Raw genomic sequence first — 17,334 nt, forward strand, 5'->3', positions numbered from 1 at the left:
AAGATACTCAGAGATGATTCATACCCTGGTCAGTGTCTCTTTGCACTTCGACCATCAGGCAGAAGACATCAAAGTATAGCCAGTCAAACAAACAGGTTTAAAGATAGTTTCTATCCTTGGGCTGTGAGACTTTTAAATACAACCACAATCACTCCATGCACACACTAGTTTTTTTTTCTTTTTCTTTCTTTTTTCGTTTCTGTTATAATTTTGCACCAGTGAAGTTAAAACCAATTTTGTTGTATTTACAATGACAATAAAGATTATACATATACATACATATCTGAATTTTGATCACATCACTATGGAGATGTTGCAAGGCTCCTAAGTCTGAAAAACGGTCATAAGTCACTTTTTTCAGTGCCATTGTAACTTTGAATGGTCTCTAAATGAACTGTTGTAAATTGAGAACTACCTGTAAAATTCTTCAAATAATCTGAAATTTGCTGGAAAAGTAACTAAACTAGAAGGGTGCGGGGGATTGATTTCTCTTGCTGACAGTTTAATTTTTCAGAACGAAGGCAAAATAAGGTCGTCAACTCTCCTGACCTAATCCTGATCAAGAAAGAATTGGTCAACTGACTGAAGCTTTTAGGCATTTTGAAAGAGAGCAACCATGTCAAAGAGTTAACTAGAGAGGAAATGTGAGATCCCATATCTTGGATTTAGATGAAAGATGAGAAGATATCACCTTGAAATTCTGCACCATAATTTGGAGAATAAAAGATAAAGGTTCCACTCGCACATATGTGCTAGTCGTTCCCAGCTCTAGGGGGCAGTGCTCATTTCCGTTTCAAAGCCGAAGAGCCAGCTCTGTCCGAAGACATCTCCATGGTCATGTGGCTGGCATGACTAAATGCCAAAGGGGCACGGAACGCTGTTACCTTCCCACCAAAGGTGGTCCCTATTTTTCTACTTACATTTTTACGTGCTTTCGAACTGCTAGGTTGGCAGAAGCTGGGACAAGTAGGGATTTGAACTGCCAACCTTTCTGATCGATAAGCTGAGCGTCTTAGTCCCTGAGCCACTGTGTTCCTAGATAAAAGCATTGTATCCAGAGCCTTTCTCTTTTCACACAGCATGATAATGACAACTGGTTGAAATTAAAACTGAATATTAGGAAGCATTTCCTAACACAATTGTTAGTGGCGATTCCAACTGGAAGTTTTCAAATGGGAAGGAGGGGGGAAATGGACATCAATAATTAACTGGATTCCTGCACTGAGCAGGAACGGGACTGGATATCCTATAACCGGGATGGCGAACCTATGGCACGCATGCCACATGGAGCCATTTGTCAGGGCACGCAAGGCCAGCTGAGTTCAGACTTTTTTAAAGCCATTTTTCACCCACCCCAAGCTCCAGAGGCTTTAAAAAACCGGCCCTATGGGCAAGCCGCAAGTTCAGGAACGGACTTCCGGTTTGCTTGTAGGGTCGGTTTAAGCCCTCTGGAGGTTTCAGGGACCTTCAGGAGGCTTTCCTGAACGCTCCGGAGGACTAAAAACGGCCTTGAGAAAATGGTTTGCTCGTAGGGTCGTTTTTTGCCCTCCGGAGGCTTCAGGGAAGCCTCCTGAAGGTCCCTGAAGCCTCCAGAGGGCCTCTGGGGGGGAGGGTGTTTTCACCCTCCCCAGGCTCCTATAAAGCATGCAAACAATTGGGGGAGCACCTTTCATGTGGCATGCGCACTGGGGGGTCATGCATTGCATTATGGGTGCGGCACACCCGCGCATGACCCCTCTGCGCTCCCCCCACTTATGGCATATGAGCCACAAAAAGTTCGCCATTACTGACCTATAAGATGCCTTCCCTTTCATAAATTGCATGATTCTAAAATCTATCAGTTACAAAAACTTTCTGCTTTCCTATGTTGTACCAAATGTGTAAGTTAATACATTTTCTTCAATACCCATAGATATTTACCCATATTTGGACAAAATTACCATATTCCACAAATATATTATTTATTTCAAAGTTTAAGGTTACATTTTAGAGACGTTTGAGAAGGCTCATGAGACCAGCCATATCACACAAATAGCAGCAAAGAATAAATGTGTTTTTGAAAATGAGTGAAGCACAGCTCTGCTCACTTTATTGGTTGCATAGTTTAAAGAATACTGTAATCAATCATTTATTTCATTTTCAGCCTGACATTTGCAATATAATTGTTTTTATAGTAGGCTATCTCCTCTAATTTTTAAATATCAACATTCATACTACTGCCCATCTAAGTATTTTGAGGACCACAATAACTATTTTCATTAGTTTCAGGAAATGAAATTTGTATTTTCTTTCCTATACCATATTGAAGGAATAGGATCCATGTATAAATCAGCCTAACCCCATCTGGTCCCCTTCAAGATAAGAATTACAATTCTTACATGTTTACAAGAAACTTCATCTAAGAAATTTAATGCAATTAATCTGAAAAAACTCCACTGGATTTTGGTTATTTTCACCCTAGTTTAGACCATATACATTCTTAGATCTAAGATTATCTATAATCACATTTGCAATTTATATTATTTGTGCTATATTATCCTTCATATTTATTTTCTACCTAAAGCAAGTAAAAGTGTTCTGCAATTTGTAGTTCCATTTGAAACAATAGCAGGAGGCATTTTCTGGCAGGTGTGATGGTTTAACAATGGAGTTCCTCAGTGGTGCCTTGGCAACTTGATTTTTCCTTTAAAATTTCTTAAAATGGTTTTCACTTAGCATTCAGTAGTTGTGATAGGTTTATACAAGCTTTTATAAAAACTAGATTTTTGTTTGTCAAACAGGAATATAAATTTTAACTGAGCGATCAAGGATAAGGTCCAGCCAAAAGCCATAAATTTTAGCCATGAAGTGCAGCCAGAAGCCCTGGGTCATTCTTCATTGGCTTGTTCTGTAATATAAAGACAAAATTTAAAAAGTGATAAAAATCTTCAAGTAAATAATTTTTGAAGTAAAGGTATACCACATACCATGAAAATTTGTAAGTGCTTTTCATGTAAAAATAATAATAATAGAATAAGTTTTTTAAAAAGATTAATTTCAGATTGGAAATAGAGATCTTGAATAGAATCCTAAAACAATTTAGACTCTAAAGCTGAACAGAAAGAAGAGATTCTGGAGGCGGGGCTTGATGTCGCAATGACACGACATGCAATCTTGGGACTCCAGGATTGCTGTCGATATCTCTGTTCCTGGACAATCCTTTTGGACCTAAACTGTTCTGAAGGAACAGTGATAGAGAAGAGCATGTCCTACTGATCTCAAGGACATCGCAAAATCCCTAATTGATCCAGGAGAAAGCTCTTTTTGCCAGCTACAAGAGAAGCAGCCAAAATGGCTGCAGAAGGTTGGGACAAGGTTGGAAGCAGTGCAGGAGAGACAGTGTGTTGAAATGGTGAGAATTGTTTTTATTATTAGAGAAGGGAAAACCCCAAAGACTTGGATTTTAAAATAAAATTGAAAACAGAAGGAAATAAGCGGCGAATTAACCCTGGTTTAAAACTATCATGTTATCTTTTCTACCTTAACTTTGTTTTTTATGGATGGACTTTTTATAAATGCCTCTTACTTTTAAACTGGACTGGTCACTTTTTTTCCCCTTCTTCCTCTATACTTTTTCTATTTTTTGTATTTGTGGATTAAAAGTTTCTTCTCTCGTAAGGCTTGGACGGAGCGTAATTTTTAAACATTTTTTTCCTCTTCCGGAGCTTGGAGTTTACAGAGAGAGGCAAAAACAGATGGAAAAGAAGTAACACTGCCATCTAGTGACTAGAGGCTTGGCAATATCTGATATTACAAAGCTATAAGCTTTGTTTACTGAAAGGGTCAGTGGAAAACATTTTGTTTATACAGGTGTTCCTTTGAAGGAAAGAGAAAGCTTTGATTTGAAAAACTCCACTGAATTTGTTTGAAACCTAAAAAGTCTTGAATGTTTTGGCAGTGTTTATAACCTGGAAAATTGCACAATGTGAAGAAGAAAAGGCACTAACTTTGCAAAGAATTTTCTTAGAAATTCAAAAAGTTTTAATAATTACAGAGACAATTGAAAAGAGACTTGAAATTATAGATCAAAATACAGAAAGTACAGGGACAGTGATGAAGTTTGAGGACAGAGCTCGAAAAATCACAGCCATATGAAAGTGGTAAGAAAATTGTTGACACTGACAGCAAACTGAGAGTGGAGGAAAATGGCAAGTGTGAAATATGGAAAGGATAGATCAATGAACCGGAACTTTATTTCAGATGTCAGAACATAGATGTAGAAAGGAGAGAATTTGGCAGAAATAATGAGAGTAATGTCGGCAGAAGCACTAATGATAATAAAAGTTAAGCTGATAAAAGGAGCAGATAGAGGGTTTCGAATCCTTATAAGACATGCAATGAACGACAAGTTCTTAAGAGAAGTCCACGTAAGACTTATCAAGAAAACATTTAGAATAGAGACTTTACAAATGGCAAGAGATATTGGACTACACTATTTCTGGAAGGATACAGGATGATGAAATGAAATGTCACAATAAATTTTAGTTAAATGTAGTTAATTTTGAGTGCTATGTACAACAATAATAACTATAGTCAAATAAATGATTAATAATGATAAAGCATTTATATATACTAGATTGATAATATGAAATTTTCTACACACTGTGAGGATTATGGAGATGATGTTGAAAAGCCTTTTTATAAAAGATAAACAATTCTATATAGAATATAAAGATGTAATATCACTGGATGATTTCAGAATGATGTAATAAAATGTCATAATATAAATTTACTTCAAATTTAATATGCATTATGTTGAAAGGAAGTAATAATAGCTAGGATTAATGGATGTTTAATAATTATAACAATTTGTATACATGTATACATTAGATTGATGATACTAATAATGGGAAAAAACATGGAATTGAAAATTATTAGAGAATGTTATCAATGCTAAAATAATAGAATACTTAGAATAGGATAAAAAAATAACTATTATTGGATATATTGAAGATGATATGATGAATCATTATAATATTAATGATTATATATTTAGAATTCCCTGCCTAAAATGGAGAGACAACAGTGATAATCAAACAAAGGAAGCATAATAACAATGTATACAAAGATATCTTGATTGACAATATGTAAATTTTGATAAAATTCAAGTGATGACTATGGAAAGGACACATAAAGACCACCTAACAAATCGACACACTTTATGTAGTTGAAGAGGCTTTTATGTTATATGTGTTGTGTGTTTGTGTTTGAAAATAAAACTTTTATTAAAAAAGAAAGAAAAGATATTCTAAAACTGAATAGATAATCTAGAAATCCAACTAGATCAAGGATGGATAATTTGCAGCACTCCAAACATTCCTAAAAGAGAACCAATTTGATGTAAAGGTTAATGTAACAGGCTAAAAATCAAGAGACTGAATTATAGTTCCACTTTAGGCACAAAATTGACTGGGTGACCAGTCATTCTCTCTCTTCCCTAGGAAGCACACAATGGCAAATAACTTCTGAAATCTTGCCAAGAAAATGGCAGAGACATGTTCAGGCAGTTGTTAGGAGTTAGCACAGATTTGGAGGTACCCCCAAAAATTATTTTATGAACTCCAGCCTCCAGTCTACTCAGCATAACCAAAGACCAATTTCTACTTTGGAGGACTATATGCTCTCACCAGGTAAAGGAGATTACTCCTTCAGGGAGGAAGTGATAGAAGACAGTCTAGTGGAAACAATCCAGGTTGTAGTTCATTAAAAAGAAATTTGAAATAAAATTGTATGTGCATGTGTGTATGTATCTCAGCACTGCGGTAGGATGTAGCCAACCCTTATGGGTCCTAGTTAGTACTTTGATGGGAGACAGTTACCTTTTTTCCTCCCTAAAATAATTTTAAAAGGAAGGAAACCTTTGCTGTCAGAAGCAATAAAAAGATATTAAAGAACAAGAACTGCTTGTTCTTTTTTGTTTGTCTTTATTTGCTTTGACTTCCAGGTAGTCAGATGAGTGAGAATGGGAAATCTCAAAGCTATAGCAACAATCTGATTCTTTCTAAAACAAGTTTGGCAAATAGTAACTATGGAATTAAGAGTGTTTAATTAAGCATCTCATTTTCCAAGTACTTCCCGCTATTATTATCAGCTAGTTGGTTTACATCAGAAGACTATGCTTTCACTTTTAAAACAGCATCCTGAACTGAACAATAGTGTAAAGGTGTAGGAACCAAATGCTAAATCTGTCCAATTTGCAGCTTGCTTTGATGCAGCCTTTCCCCAATACCCATTACAGTATTTCTTTCCTATAGTGCAGAAAATTAAGCTAAAAAATTTCAACAATGATCTTTGGAGGGGAGTAACTAGGAGGATTATAGGGGGTGAAAGGAATGACACGAGTAAAGGAAGGTGGAAATCTGAAGGGGCTAACAAGTCACAAGTCAAACATGAACCAGCAGTCTTCTGCACTGCTTTAAAAAAAAGCAATTCCTGTGTTAACAGGAGCATTAAAAGCTTACATCATTGGGATTTAATTGTAGCATTTACGTTACCTTATTCAGACATCATTTAGAATTTTTGTCTAGTTCTGGATACCCCAGTTAAAAAAAAATGAATTCAGAGAAAGGCTACGAAAATGGTGAGGAGTCTTGAAACCAAGCATTTTGAGGAACAGTTAAAGCAGGGGTGTCAAACTCATGTTGTCACGGTGTCATCACATGACATATCACAACTTTTCCCCCTTCGCTAAAATGGGCTTAGGCATGGCCAGTGCATGATGCATCCGACCCGTAAGCTGCGAGTTTGACAACTCTGAGTTAAAGGGTCTGGGAATGTTTAGGTTACAGAAAAAATAGATTAGGAAAAATATGACAGCAGTCTTCAAATAAAAACTTGTCACACAGAAGAGGTAATGGACTTATACAAGCAGCTATTGACTTATGACTGTTACTGAGCGTTGAGTGAATTATGATTATTGCGTTGTGCTGGTCATTAAGCAGATTGTGACCGTGACTGATTTTATGACTTCTTTTGTGACAGTCATTAAACAAATGCTGCAGTCAGAAAGTTAACCTATTTTTTGCCAGAAACCTAAAGTAAATGCCAGTTTCTGGTAAAAAATAAATTGTGAATTGTGATCAGAGGACTGCAGGACGCTGCAAAATCTATACATGTGGACTAATTACTGAGTGCCCAGAATAGTCATGTGACTGGAGTTAGTGGGATGAATGGCAGTTGTTAGAACTTTGAATCTAGGTTGTAACTAGTCTGCGAGCTACTTACTTGAATGGTCACTAAGCAAGCAGTCACAAGTTGAGGCCTACCTGTTCTCCCTAGCCTCAGAGGGCAGGACCAGAACTAGTAAGTTAAAACTACAAGGAAAGAGGTTCAAACCAGATATGAAAAGGCTATTTCTGAATGTACATAGGCTATCACCGGGATGGCAAACCTATGGCGCACGAGGCGCTGCCCTGTCAGCTGGCCAGCGCGCATGTGCACGCTGGCCAGCTGAGTTCAGCCTTTTTTAAAGCCATTTTTCACCCTTCCCAGGCTTCAGAGGCTTTATAGGAGCCTGGAGAGGGTGAAAAGATCCTCCCCCCACCCCAAGGCCCTTCATGAGCTTCCTTGAAGCCTCCGGAGCGCAAAAAACTGACCCTATGGGCAAACCAGAAGTTCGGGAACGGACTTCCAGTTTGCTCGGAGGATCTTTTTAAGTGCCCCTGAGGCTTCAGGGAAGCCTCCTGAAGGTCCCTGAAGCTTCCGGAGTGCTCAAAATCATTTCCAGTTTGCTTATAGGCAATGTACCCTCTAAGCTGCGTGCCTGTGCGGCCGCGCAGGTAACAAGAAAACACTGCGCACAAGTTTCAAACTGCAGCGCAGTGTTTTTTAATGTCTTTAAATGTGACTGAAACTATCCCCCCTTCCTCCCTTCTCTCTCTCTGCACTGAACTCTCTCCTCCATCTGGTGATTGGTGAAATCAAGGAAGACTCTACCCGGAGACCAATGACATTGCAGAAGGAAGAATTCCCATTGGTCCTCTAGGGCTTCGTCGGTTCCTGGGAAAATGGGATTCGCTGGTTGTAGCCTGCGTTTCTCTGCACATCCGGGATTTCTCAGGCATTGCGTCATCTGAAGCCCCGTTCTGGGCTCAGCAGTTTTTCTGCGATCCCGTTGCTTTGGGAAGAGAGAGAAGCAGCGTGGAGTTGGACTGCCTGAGCCAAAGGGGTCCATGGGATCTTGAGACTTGATTTTTGAGCAGTACCAATCCATTCCACTCTTTCCTTTCCCTTTCTGTCCTTCTTCTATCTTCCTTTTCCTTTCCTTTTCCTTTCCTTCTTTTCCATTTCCTTTCCTTTTTCCTTTCCTTCTTTTTTATTTCCTTTCCTTTTTCCTTTCCTTTCTCTTTTCCTTTCCTTCTTTTCCATTTCCTTTTCTTTCTCCTTTCCTTTCACTTTTCCTTTCCTTTCTTCTTTCCTTTCCTTTTTCCTTTCCTTCTTTTCCATTTCCTTTTCTTTTTCCTTTCCTTTCTCTTTCCTTTCCTTTCCTTTCTTCTTTCCCATTTCCTTTCCTTCTTTTCCACTTCCTTTCTTTTTTCCTTTCCTTTTCTTCTTTCCCATTTCCTTTCCCTCCCCCTCCCTTCCTTTCCTTCCTGGGGATCTGAGGGAGAGAGAGGGGACCCTTTTCCTCCTTGCCCCCCTCCCCAACATCTGCTCTGATGGCAATTATGGCTAAAAAAAATTCAGGTGCTCAGGCATGAAAATGTGCCGCTCAAACACTATACTTTTCCACACACACTGAAAAAAAATTAGAGGAAACATTGCTCGTAGGGTCTTTTTTTTGCCCTTCAGAGGCTTTAGGGAAGCCTCCTGAAGGTCCCCGAAGCCTCTGGAGGGTCTCCAGGGGGGCGGGGGAGGCTTTTTTTGCCCTCCCCAGGCTCCTATAAAGCCTCTGGAGCCTGGGGAGGGCGAAAAAAGGATGCAAAAAATGGGGGGTAGCACCCCCCCCCTGCGCTCCCCCCACTTATGGCACGCAAGCCAAAAAAGGTTCGCCATTGCTGGGCTATCACATAAAGTGATGATCTTTTTGCTGGAGGTCTTTAAACAGGGCAAAAAGATATATTTGTAGTGCTCTGAACAAGAGGTGAGACCATATGACTTTTAAGGTCATCTCCATCTATGATTCATCCTATATCTCTAGTTCTCTTTTGAATATGCTTATTTATCATATCTTCTGAAACACTTTCTCAAAGAAATTCCCAGCAAATGTACATATCAATTCGCAGGCTGCTACCTGACTATCTGCTGTAGAACACACGAGAATATCAATACAATATACTGCGTTCGTAATATATTACATTGTATTACATTTTTTGTGTTCTCCATCAACATACCTATCTCCGTGACCAGTGTAGCTTCTCTGGTTTCTTCTTTTGTTTCCGAAGCCCCAGGTATTATCTCATGGTGCGTCTCAGTTTCCACCTTTTCTCCTGCTTCACCTGGTACAGTAACTATAGAGATCAAGGCAAGGAACACTGAAAAGAGCACTAAATGTCTCAACAAACTACAGATGTTACTCTGTCAGCTATAGATTTTCTTTAACTAGGAAAAAGTACAAGAGATACCTAGTATTGCTGCTGAGATATAGGTATTTGTTTTTTAGAAATTCAGTCATGAAAGGCTCTTTTTTATCATTGCAACTATTTGTATCCTTCATTTAGCTTTTTTGTGGCTGGAAAAAATTGGTAAAACTACTTAGAAATTAAATTACTAAAGCTATATTAAACCATTTTGATTTATTGGCATTCTAAGTCAAAATATGTAAATACATATAGATGGAATTCCCATTCCCTAAAAAAGTATCTACTTTGTTAAAGTAATTCAATAAAATACTACAGATGCTGTTTCCAGCAGAACACATTTTTCATAGATCCAGCCATACTGATACAGTATAAGAATCTATATTTGTAGGCCACAATTATCTTTAAAAAAGAGTTTGTTGGGTCTTATGTAAAAATGCAGGATCACTATTACTTCCTCCTTTCCATGATCATCTCAATTTCTATGCATTCTTAGAGTGAACAAGATGTACCATAAATCAATGCAATATGGGACTTTGGAGGAAAATAGATTCCAGTAGTCTAAACGAAACAACACATATATTTTGGGTCAACAATTCATACAAGCATGGGAATAATTGTATCTGACCTGTAATACAATATTATCCTTAGCAATGAGCAAATCCATTTCCATATTAGAGATGGTTACTCCTATTTGCATATATTTGCTAAATATACTGCTAGATAGAGCTTTCCCACCTAAAATTACTATCTAATTACCACTTTATCTGGTAAGTTATTGGAGGGAGGAACAAACAAGGAAAAATTAATACTTGATAGCATGTGGTCATTTAATCTTGAACAGCTATTATACCTTTATATTACTTTTCCAAGATAAATTATTGTTATTACTTTCAAATACTCAAATACTTGCTCAAATCCACTGAGCAAAATTTTCTGTTCCCAAGCAGAGGACCAAGAAAGTTAAGGGCAATATGCTGACTCCGTAAACTGCTTAGAGAGTGGGTTGTAAAGCACTGTGAAGCAAATATATAAGTGTAAGCACTATTGCTATTCACACATAAAAATAATTGTTTGAACCTGTCCCTTGAAATTGTTGCAAAGGAATATTTATTACCATCTGTTAGCTGTTCCTCTTCATCCATAAGCAGTTCCGTCACAATTTCTGTTACAAAACATCGAATTTCCTCTGTTGAAGGCTCAGGTGTGCCCCCTTCTGAGGTTTCGCTAGGTTCAGGCTTCTTATCATGGAGAGATTCTGAAGGTGAAGAACCAGCAGCTTCTGCGGCAACTTGAGGATTGCTAGCCAACTCTGTTGACTCCACAGCCTGAGGCCCACCAGCTTCAAGGAAGTCTAAAGATAAGCATTGACTTCTGTCAATCTTTTCTTCTGGTGCCATTAGCTGAGGCTCTGTACCCTCAGGATCTACTCTGTGACAAGTAGAAAGGTCACATTTTGTTATTTCCTGAATCAAAGCATCAGACTCCTCTTTACAGAGATCCTCATCTGTTTTTTTCCAAGAAGATCCAAGCTTCACCTCCTCTAGGGGTTCAAGTTTAGTCTGGTCAGATCCTGTGTCATTTTTATCTGTGATAGGCAAGCTGTCATCTGATTTCCCAGTATTGATCAAATGTGTGTTTTAAAGAAGAAAAAGAGAGAAACAGAAATAAATATTCATGTCCATTTTTAATAATGAAGTTATCTTTCTATGAATTTTTTTTGCATTTTGTTTCCTTCTGAATTTGCTATTTACTCACCTCTCATCCTACCCATATGATATATTATGAAACTTATGAAATGGTTATTCTTTAAGGTACCACATGTTGCCATAATCACTGAGAAATAATACAGACAGAACTGTATGTATTTTAAATACATGTATATCACTGTGGTTACAAATAGGTAAATGAGCTAAGGCTAGGTTTTTCTGAGGACATCAGGCTGATCCTCTTCCTATGTTCAGAAAAATGCCGAAACTATTCCATAAGGAATATTCGGCCATCTGTGCTTTCATGTTTGTTTTATCTTTGATTTCCCTGTTATCTAGTGTTTATCCCTACTTATAGTTTTTCTTTATATCATGTTAACTACCAAAAGCCATTTCACTGTGGTGGGATATAATGGAGGAATCTTACATTTCCCACAAAATACAAAATCAGGGAAAAAATCCTTGAAGAGGAGAGGCAAAAAAGCAACCTAAAGAGAATTTTCATACATATAAGTTATCACCTGCTGTGGATAGAAATCCAAATAATAAAAGAAACAGAATCAACTATCTTAAGAGAAGAGATACTTAAATTATCTGAAAGCTGATCAAAATCACTTAATAGCCCAATATTTTATTGCAGGTCCCATATGAGCAGGTTTATTTTCTGTATATATATATGTATATATATATACATACACACCGGTATACACATACATACATACATACATACATACATACATACATACACATACATACACACACACATACACACATACATACATACATTCACTCACTGTGGTGGGATATAATGGAGGAATCTTACATTTCCCACAAAATACAAAATCAGGGAAAAAATCACAACCTTTAAACAACCTGGTATGCCCAAATATGGAAGTTCACTGCTTCCATTCTCTGTCCATCGGCTCGTCATAAGAGACCATCCAGACAGAAACCCAATATTTTTACTGTTGCCTTTGTTACATTTGTGTTGTATTTGTGCTGATAAATAAATAAAGGGAGACTAGTATAGATCTATTTCAAACTATTTAGCTATCATCAGCTAGCCATACCCTTACTGGGATTGGAACCTGTGCTGTATTGCATCTTAGGCAGATGTGTTAACCATTAAGCCTTTTATTTATCAGCACAAATACAACACAAATGTAACAAAGGCAATAGTAAAAATATTGGGTTTCTGTCTGTATGGTCTCTTATGACGAGCCGATGGACAGAGAATGGAAGTAGTGAACTTCCTCCCATATTTGGGCATACCATTTGGGCATACCAGGGGTATGTATGTATGTATGTATGTATGTGTGTGTGTGTGTATATATATATATATATATATATATATATATATATATATATATATATATATATTCAAATACTACCTTATTATTATTTCAATTTATCATTTCAATGATTACTGGCTTGTAAACTGCCCAGTCGCCTGTAGCATAGCCACCATTCTGAGATCAGCATTAAAAAACTGCACTGGTTAGCAGACTTTGCTTCACATTTCAATGCTGCTGTTTTCTTGACTATACAATTATAAAAATATGATTAGACCTAACAGCATATATTGTAACACTGGTCCTTCATGTAATATATTATCAAAGCATGTCAGATGGATTAAGAGATAATTTAGAAGAGTTAGAATATGGTATCATTTAAAAACTTTACTAAAATTGTCACATATTACTAGTTGTATAGTTCCTCAAAAACAGAAATGACAAAACTGATTCAAGACTTTAAAATACAAAAGTGGGGAATGTTTGTTTCAAAGTACCACCTTAAAATTAGTTAGAAATACTTAAAATTTGTCACATCAAGCTGCACACAAAAATGCAGCTTTTGTCAACATTTTCTACACAAGTCGATTTTGAAGAAAGCATATCTTCACATAATTATCTTTAAAACTATTATATAATCCTCATTAGTTTCAGCACAATTCATCTCAACATTTTAGCAATTCCAATTCAACCATTGTTTTTCTTGATTTGGCAGAAAATGCTGAAAACAAACACTCAAGGACAAACCAACTTTGCAAGAGAGCAATATGTCATTATTGATTAGTGAGAAATAAGGATAACAGCCCTATGCTAAGTGGTTTAAATAGACTCAATTCAATCAAAAGAGCATTCATTCCTCAGGGTCTTGCACGTTTCTTCTAGAATGGCATTTTATGACTAGGTCCACCCATAACGAATGATTAAATGGTTTCCTCTTCAGATTTCTTCTATGTGCCACAGAGAAGGGAGCAGAGCAAGGCTTAATTTTGCAATATGGGGGCCTGGAAATTACCTGCCCTCCGATGATGGAATGGGATACACAAAGGGGAAGTCAACTAGGGCAGCCAAGTACAGGCTACTCTGAAGCAATAAAGGCGACGTAAGCAGCTCTTCAGTTGCAGACGTTGGGGGGAGGCTGCATTTCCTAAAATCGTACTTTCTCCGCGTTGATTTAGCTCTCTCTTCGGCCAGAATAAGCTCTTCTCAGATTATCTCTTTTCCAGCCTTGAATGCCTAACACACACACACACACCCCTTCCCTCAAACTTCTTGAAGCGGCGAGGGCGCTTGCGAGGGCGACTCCTCCACTCGGGCGCACGTTAAAAAAAAACCGCCGAGCAACTCACCGCACTGGGGCAGCCCGTTGGCCTCCGGGGATTTGGGAGTTTGTCGGCCGAACTCCTTGACTTTGGTCTGAGCGCTGCTCGAGCACCCCATGGCGTGGTTATAGCACCGGCGGCTCCCAAGGGCGCCAGGTATCCAGGTGAGTCGTTCTCGGCTGTGGCTACAGGTGAGACCCCGGCGAGCTCCGCTCTCCGCTTCCTGCCAGGGAAGGAAAACGCACAGGTGGTTCCTCCTCTGACCCGTAAAAAAGAAGAAGAAGAAGAAAAGCCCAGCCAAAGCGCACCCCTCCCTCCCTCCCTTCCCCTCCCGCGTTGCGCAGGCAGAGCAACTCACCCCGTGTCCGCTCGCGCGGGAGAGTGTTTATCGCTCCGGCTCGGTTGCCATAAGAACGGCTCAGTGAGGGGTAGTTTCCAACAAGCCTCCTCTCAGATTTTTGGCATACCCGGCCTTGGTGCGGGGCGCAGGCGCGTCTGCGGCGGGCCAGAGACCGGACGGCAGGAGAGCGAGGGGGTTAATGGGAGCGACACGCGGCGGTTCTGCTAAATGGGCTGAAGGCAGCTTATACCCTGCCTGGGACGTTTCGCCAAGCGGCCCCTCCTCTAACCCCCATCCAAGTTGTGTGGGTTCTTCCAATCGAGGCATACACAATCCCCAAATCCTTTCTGACCCGACGGGGGTAATTTTCAACAGCTCTTCGCTGCCTTTTCATAACGCCTCAGATAATCTGAATTAACCGTCCCTTCAGTCCGTGTGCTCTTATGCCTCCATAGCTATAACCCAACTTTCTGCCACATAGGTGGGCCTGTATTTCCTCAGCCTGGAAGGGCGCATGCCGAAGTGCCAAACGTCCTCCTTTTTATTTCGTTTGTCGCACGTGTACAAGATAACAGGTATAAATATAAACATGGATATGAACGAAGGGAATGAGTACAAATAAATGGGGACAGTAGGGCGCTTATGCACGCCCCTGGCTGCCATGGTGGTGAATGCAGTTCAAAAAACGCCCCAAATTATTTGGGGCTGACCTGCATGTGGGTAGTGCAATCCTTAACTAGCAACAAAGGATACTTGGGGAGCCCATAAAAGTTATGTTTGGCAAGGCCAATACTACCTTTTACTGTTACTTTTCCTCTTTCCTTATTTTTTTTCCCTATCATATTTTGATGGCAAGTGCCTGTGGTGGGATGCCATTTGCCCCTGATTCAGACAATAGGCCTATTGATTTAAAGAGTTACACATTTACTTGGTTGTTTGGTGACTTGGTCTGCATTGCTCAGGCATGGTAACCATTATGATTTAGGTTTTGAAAACTAGTTTATTTCCTGATGAAAGAAAAGCAAATCAAATATTTCAGGTTCTTTAATTATCTTAAATAGCTTGTTGCATCAGGTGGTCCATGTGGGTGATGCAGCTAGTCATTGTTTAACCTTCTGAACAGTAGCTACTTATCAGGCAAACAGATGGGAAGTGTAGAACACACGAGCTGGAAGCAAGTTTGTACAAAACAGTTAATCCAAGGCAAACAGTTTTTGTTTTTGATTACAAAACATTCACATGCAATGCAAACATTACGAATACTGTACAAAGTACACTGCTCTTTCAGATGTATGTAGTCAAAAACATAAAAAGTAACAGAAGTTATCTAAATATCTACTGAATATCTGTTGGATTCTACAAGTTGACTGATATAATTCATTATATTTCTACTATAGGGAGCTAAAAAGTGATTTTTGAGACTGCGAGTGTGTTCCTGAAGGCCACAGTTGACTTCCTATGTTGCGAGGTGAATTTGAAGCCTATTTCAAATAGTTGCTCATAATAGTTTTTTCATGGGTAACAGACCAACCAATTTTATAGTGTTCACTCTGCACCTCTAATTCAATGGAACACATTTTGCTGATCCTTCCTTTGGATAAATCTGACATCAGTTGTTAATTGTGCTTGATTCATTATGTAGGTCATACTGTGGAACAAACTGGCATTGGAACTCCAACAAGTCCTTTCCTTTAATTAGAGTTTACAAATTGGCTCAAAATATATTAATTTTTTAACTGCTTAACTTTTCAAAACAATTTAATTATTTGAAAATATACATTGTTTTGGTTTAATAATGCTTTTAACTTGTGGACTTCTATATTCTGGTGACTTCTATATTCTAGAAGTTCACCAGAAGCTATTAGAAGAGGTTTAATATGCTCTAAATAAATGAACGTGTATTTGTTAGGTTGCATTATCCATCTATTGACGGTATTTTATTTATTTGATTTGTATTTCACATTATTATTTTTTGCAATGTACATAATGTTGACTCCTTTTATTTTCCTAACAACAATCCTATTAAGATGGGTTGGGCTGAGAGTCACTGATCCAAAGTCACTAACTGGTTTCCATGCCAAAGGAAGAACAGTTAGTTTCATGTCCAACACTTTAACTGCTATATCAAATTTTATATGTATGTTTTGAGATAGGCACTAGCAGTTGATTAATATTTTTTGTAGATTTTGTCTCTACTTCTGCAGTCTTTGTTTTATCAGTTTTTTAAAATCTGTTTCCTGACTGGTGATAGAATGACAAAAATGTCAGTGTTGATTCAGCAGATTGCAACCTTCCAAAATTCTCATTGTGTTCTATTTGGAACAATGAAGTCTATTTGGTTTCTAGACCCTAAGTGAATAGAGCAGTACATGCATCAGAGGTAATTGAATGAGCATGTTTACACTTCTTTTATAAATGATAATTTATCATGAACCTCAGTCTGCCACTTTTAATCCTATAGGAAGAAAACTAATTAGTGTGGTTGCCAAAATGGAATTTTAATAAAGCCCTTTGGCTTGTTTGATGATAGAAATGCATGAAAGAAATGTCCAACGTCTGCTACTTTTACAGAGTGTTTGAGAGGTTCTGACTATGGTATTAGGATAACAATGTTCACAGTGATAAAATACCAAGCTGAGTTGAAAAGGAGCAGAAGTAAGGTAAATGTACAGGCAGCCCAATTGGGACCAAACTTTCTGTTCTAAACAAGGCAGTTGTTAAGTGAATCATGCAGTTGTTAAATGGATTCTGCTTCCATTGTTGATTTTGCTTGTTGGAAGCTGGCTGGGAAATGGGGTTCATATGACCCCAGGACACTGCAATTATCATAAATACATGACAATTGCCAAACACCCAAATTCTGATCATATGAATGTGGGGATGCTGCAACAACCATAAGTGTGAGTACTGGTCATAGGCCACATTTTTCAGTGTCATAGTAACCTTAAATTGATATTAAATAAATGATTAAATGTCGAGGACTATCTGTAAATCAAATGAATAAATAATACAACTAACTTAAACAGCCCTTTTGGTTCCACCACCAACATACTTGTCCATTTGCAAACTAACAGACTTCAGAGTCTCATAGATTTGAGAAAAATAACCTGATAGCCT

The 17,334-nt window shown here is 38.3% G+C and overlaps 1 protein-coding gene across 2 annotated transcripts; it reads right to left on the reverse strand.

Annotated features, from left to right (window-relative positions):
- Nucleotides 1–1,944: 1,944 nt before the first annotated feature.
- On the reverse strand, nt 1,945–14,450 carry ERICH5 (glutamate rich 5). 2 transcript variants are annotated; one of them, XM_087706826.1, is made up of 5 exons: nt 14,236–14,450; nt 13,905–14,100; nt 10,675–11,166; nt 9,372–9,488; nt 1,945–2,887 (listed from the first exon to the last, which is right to left on the reverse strand). In XM_087706826.1, exons 2-5 carry the CDS (start codon nt 13,993–13,995, stop codon nt 2,868–2,870), a joined length of 720 nt encoding a protein of 239 aa, XP_087562952.1. In that variant the 5' UTR covers nt 13,996–14,100; nt 14,236–14,450; the 3' UTR covers nt 1,945–2,867. The 2 variants fall into 2 exon arrangements, with proteins under 2 accessions (XP_087562952.1, XP_087562953.1); XM_087706827.1 differs by lacking the exon at nt 14,236–14,450 and having other exon boundaries at nt 13,905–14,168.
- Nucleotides 14,451–17,334: the final 2,884 nt, after the last annotated feature.

Source organism: Thamnophis sirtalis, unplaced genomic scaffold (genome assembly GCF_051295495.1).
Source record: "Thamnophis sirtalis isolate CommonGarterSnake01/CBP01778 unplaced genomic scaffold, rThaSir2_p1.2 scaffold_2, whole genome shotgun sequence".
NCBI classification, from domain to species: domain Eukaryota; kingdom Metazoa; phylum Chordata; class Lepidosauria; order Squamata; family Natricidae; genus Thamnophis; species Thamnophis sirtalis.

What these genes read in the sequence shown, in the direction of transcription:
- ERICH5 (XM_087706826.1), bottom strand. Translation starts at nt 13,995, where the DNA reads ATGGGGTGCTCGAGCAGCGCTCAGACCAAAGTCAAGGAGTTCGGCCGA. An exon ending in CAACGGGCTGCCCCAGTGCG is followed by an intron (nt 11,167 to 13,904) that starts GTGAGTTGCTCG and finishes CTGGGAAATCAG; the next exon opens with ATGACAGCTTGCCTATCACA. An exon ending in TACACTGGTCACGGAGATAG is followed by an intron (nt 2,888 to 9,371) that starts GTATGTTGATGG and finishes TTTATATTACAG; the next exon opens with AACAAGCCAATGAAGAATGA.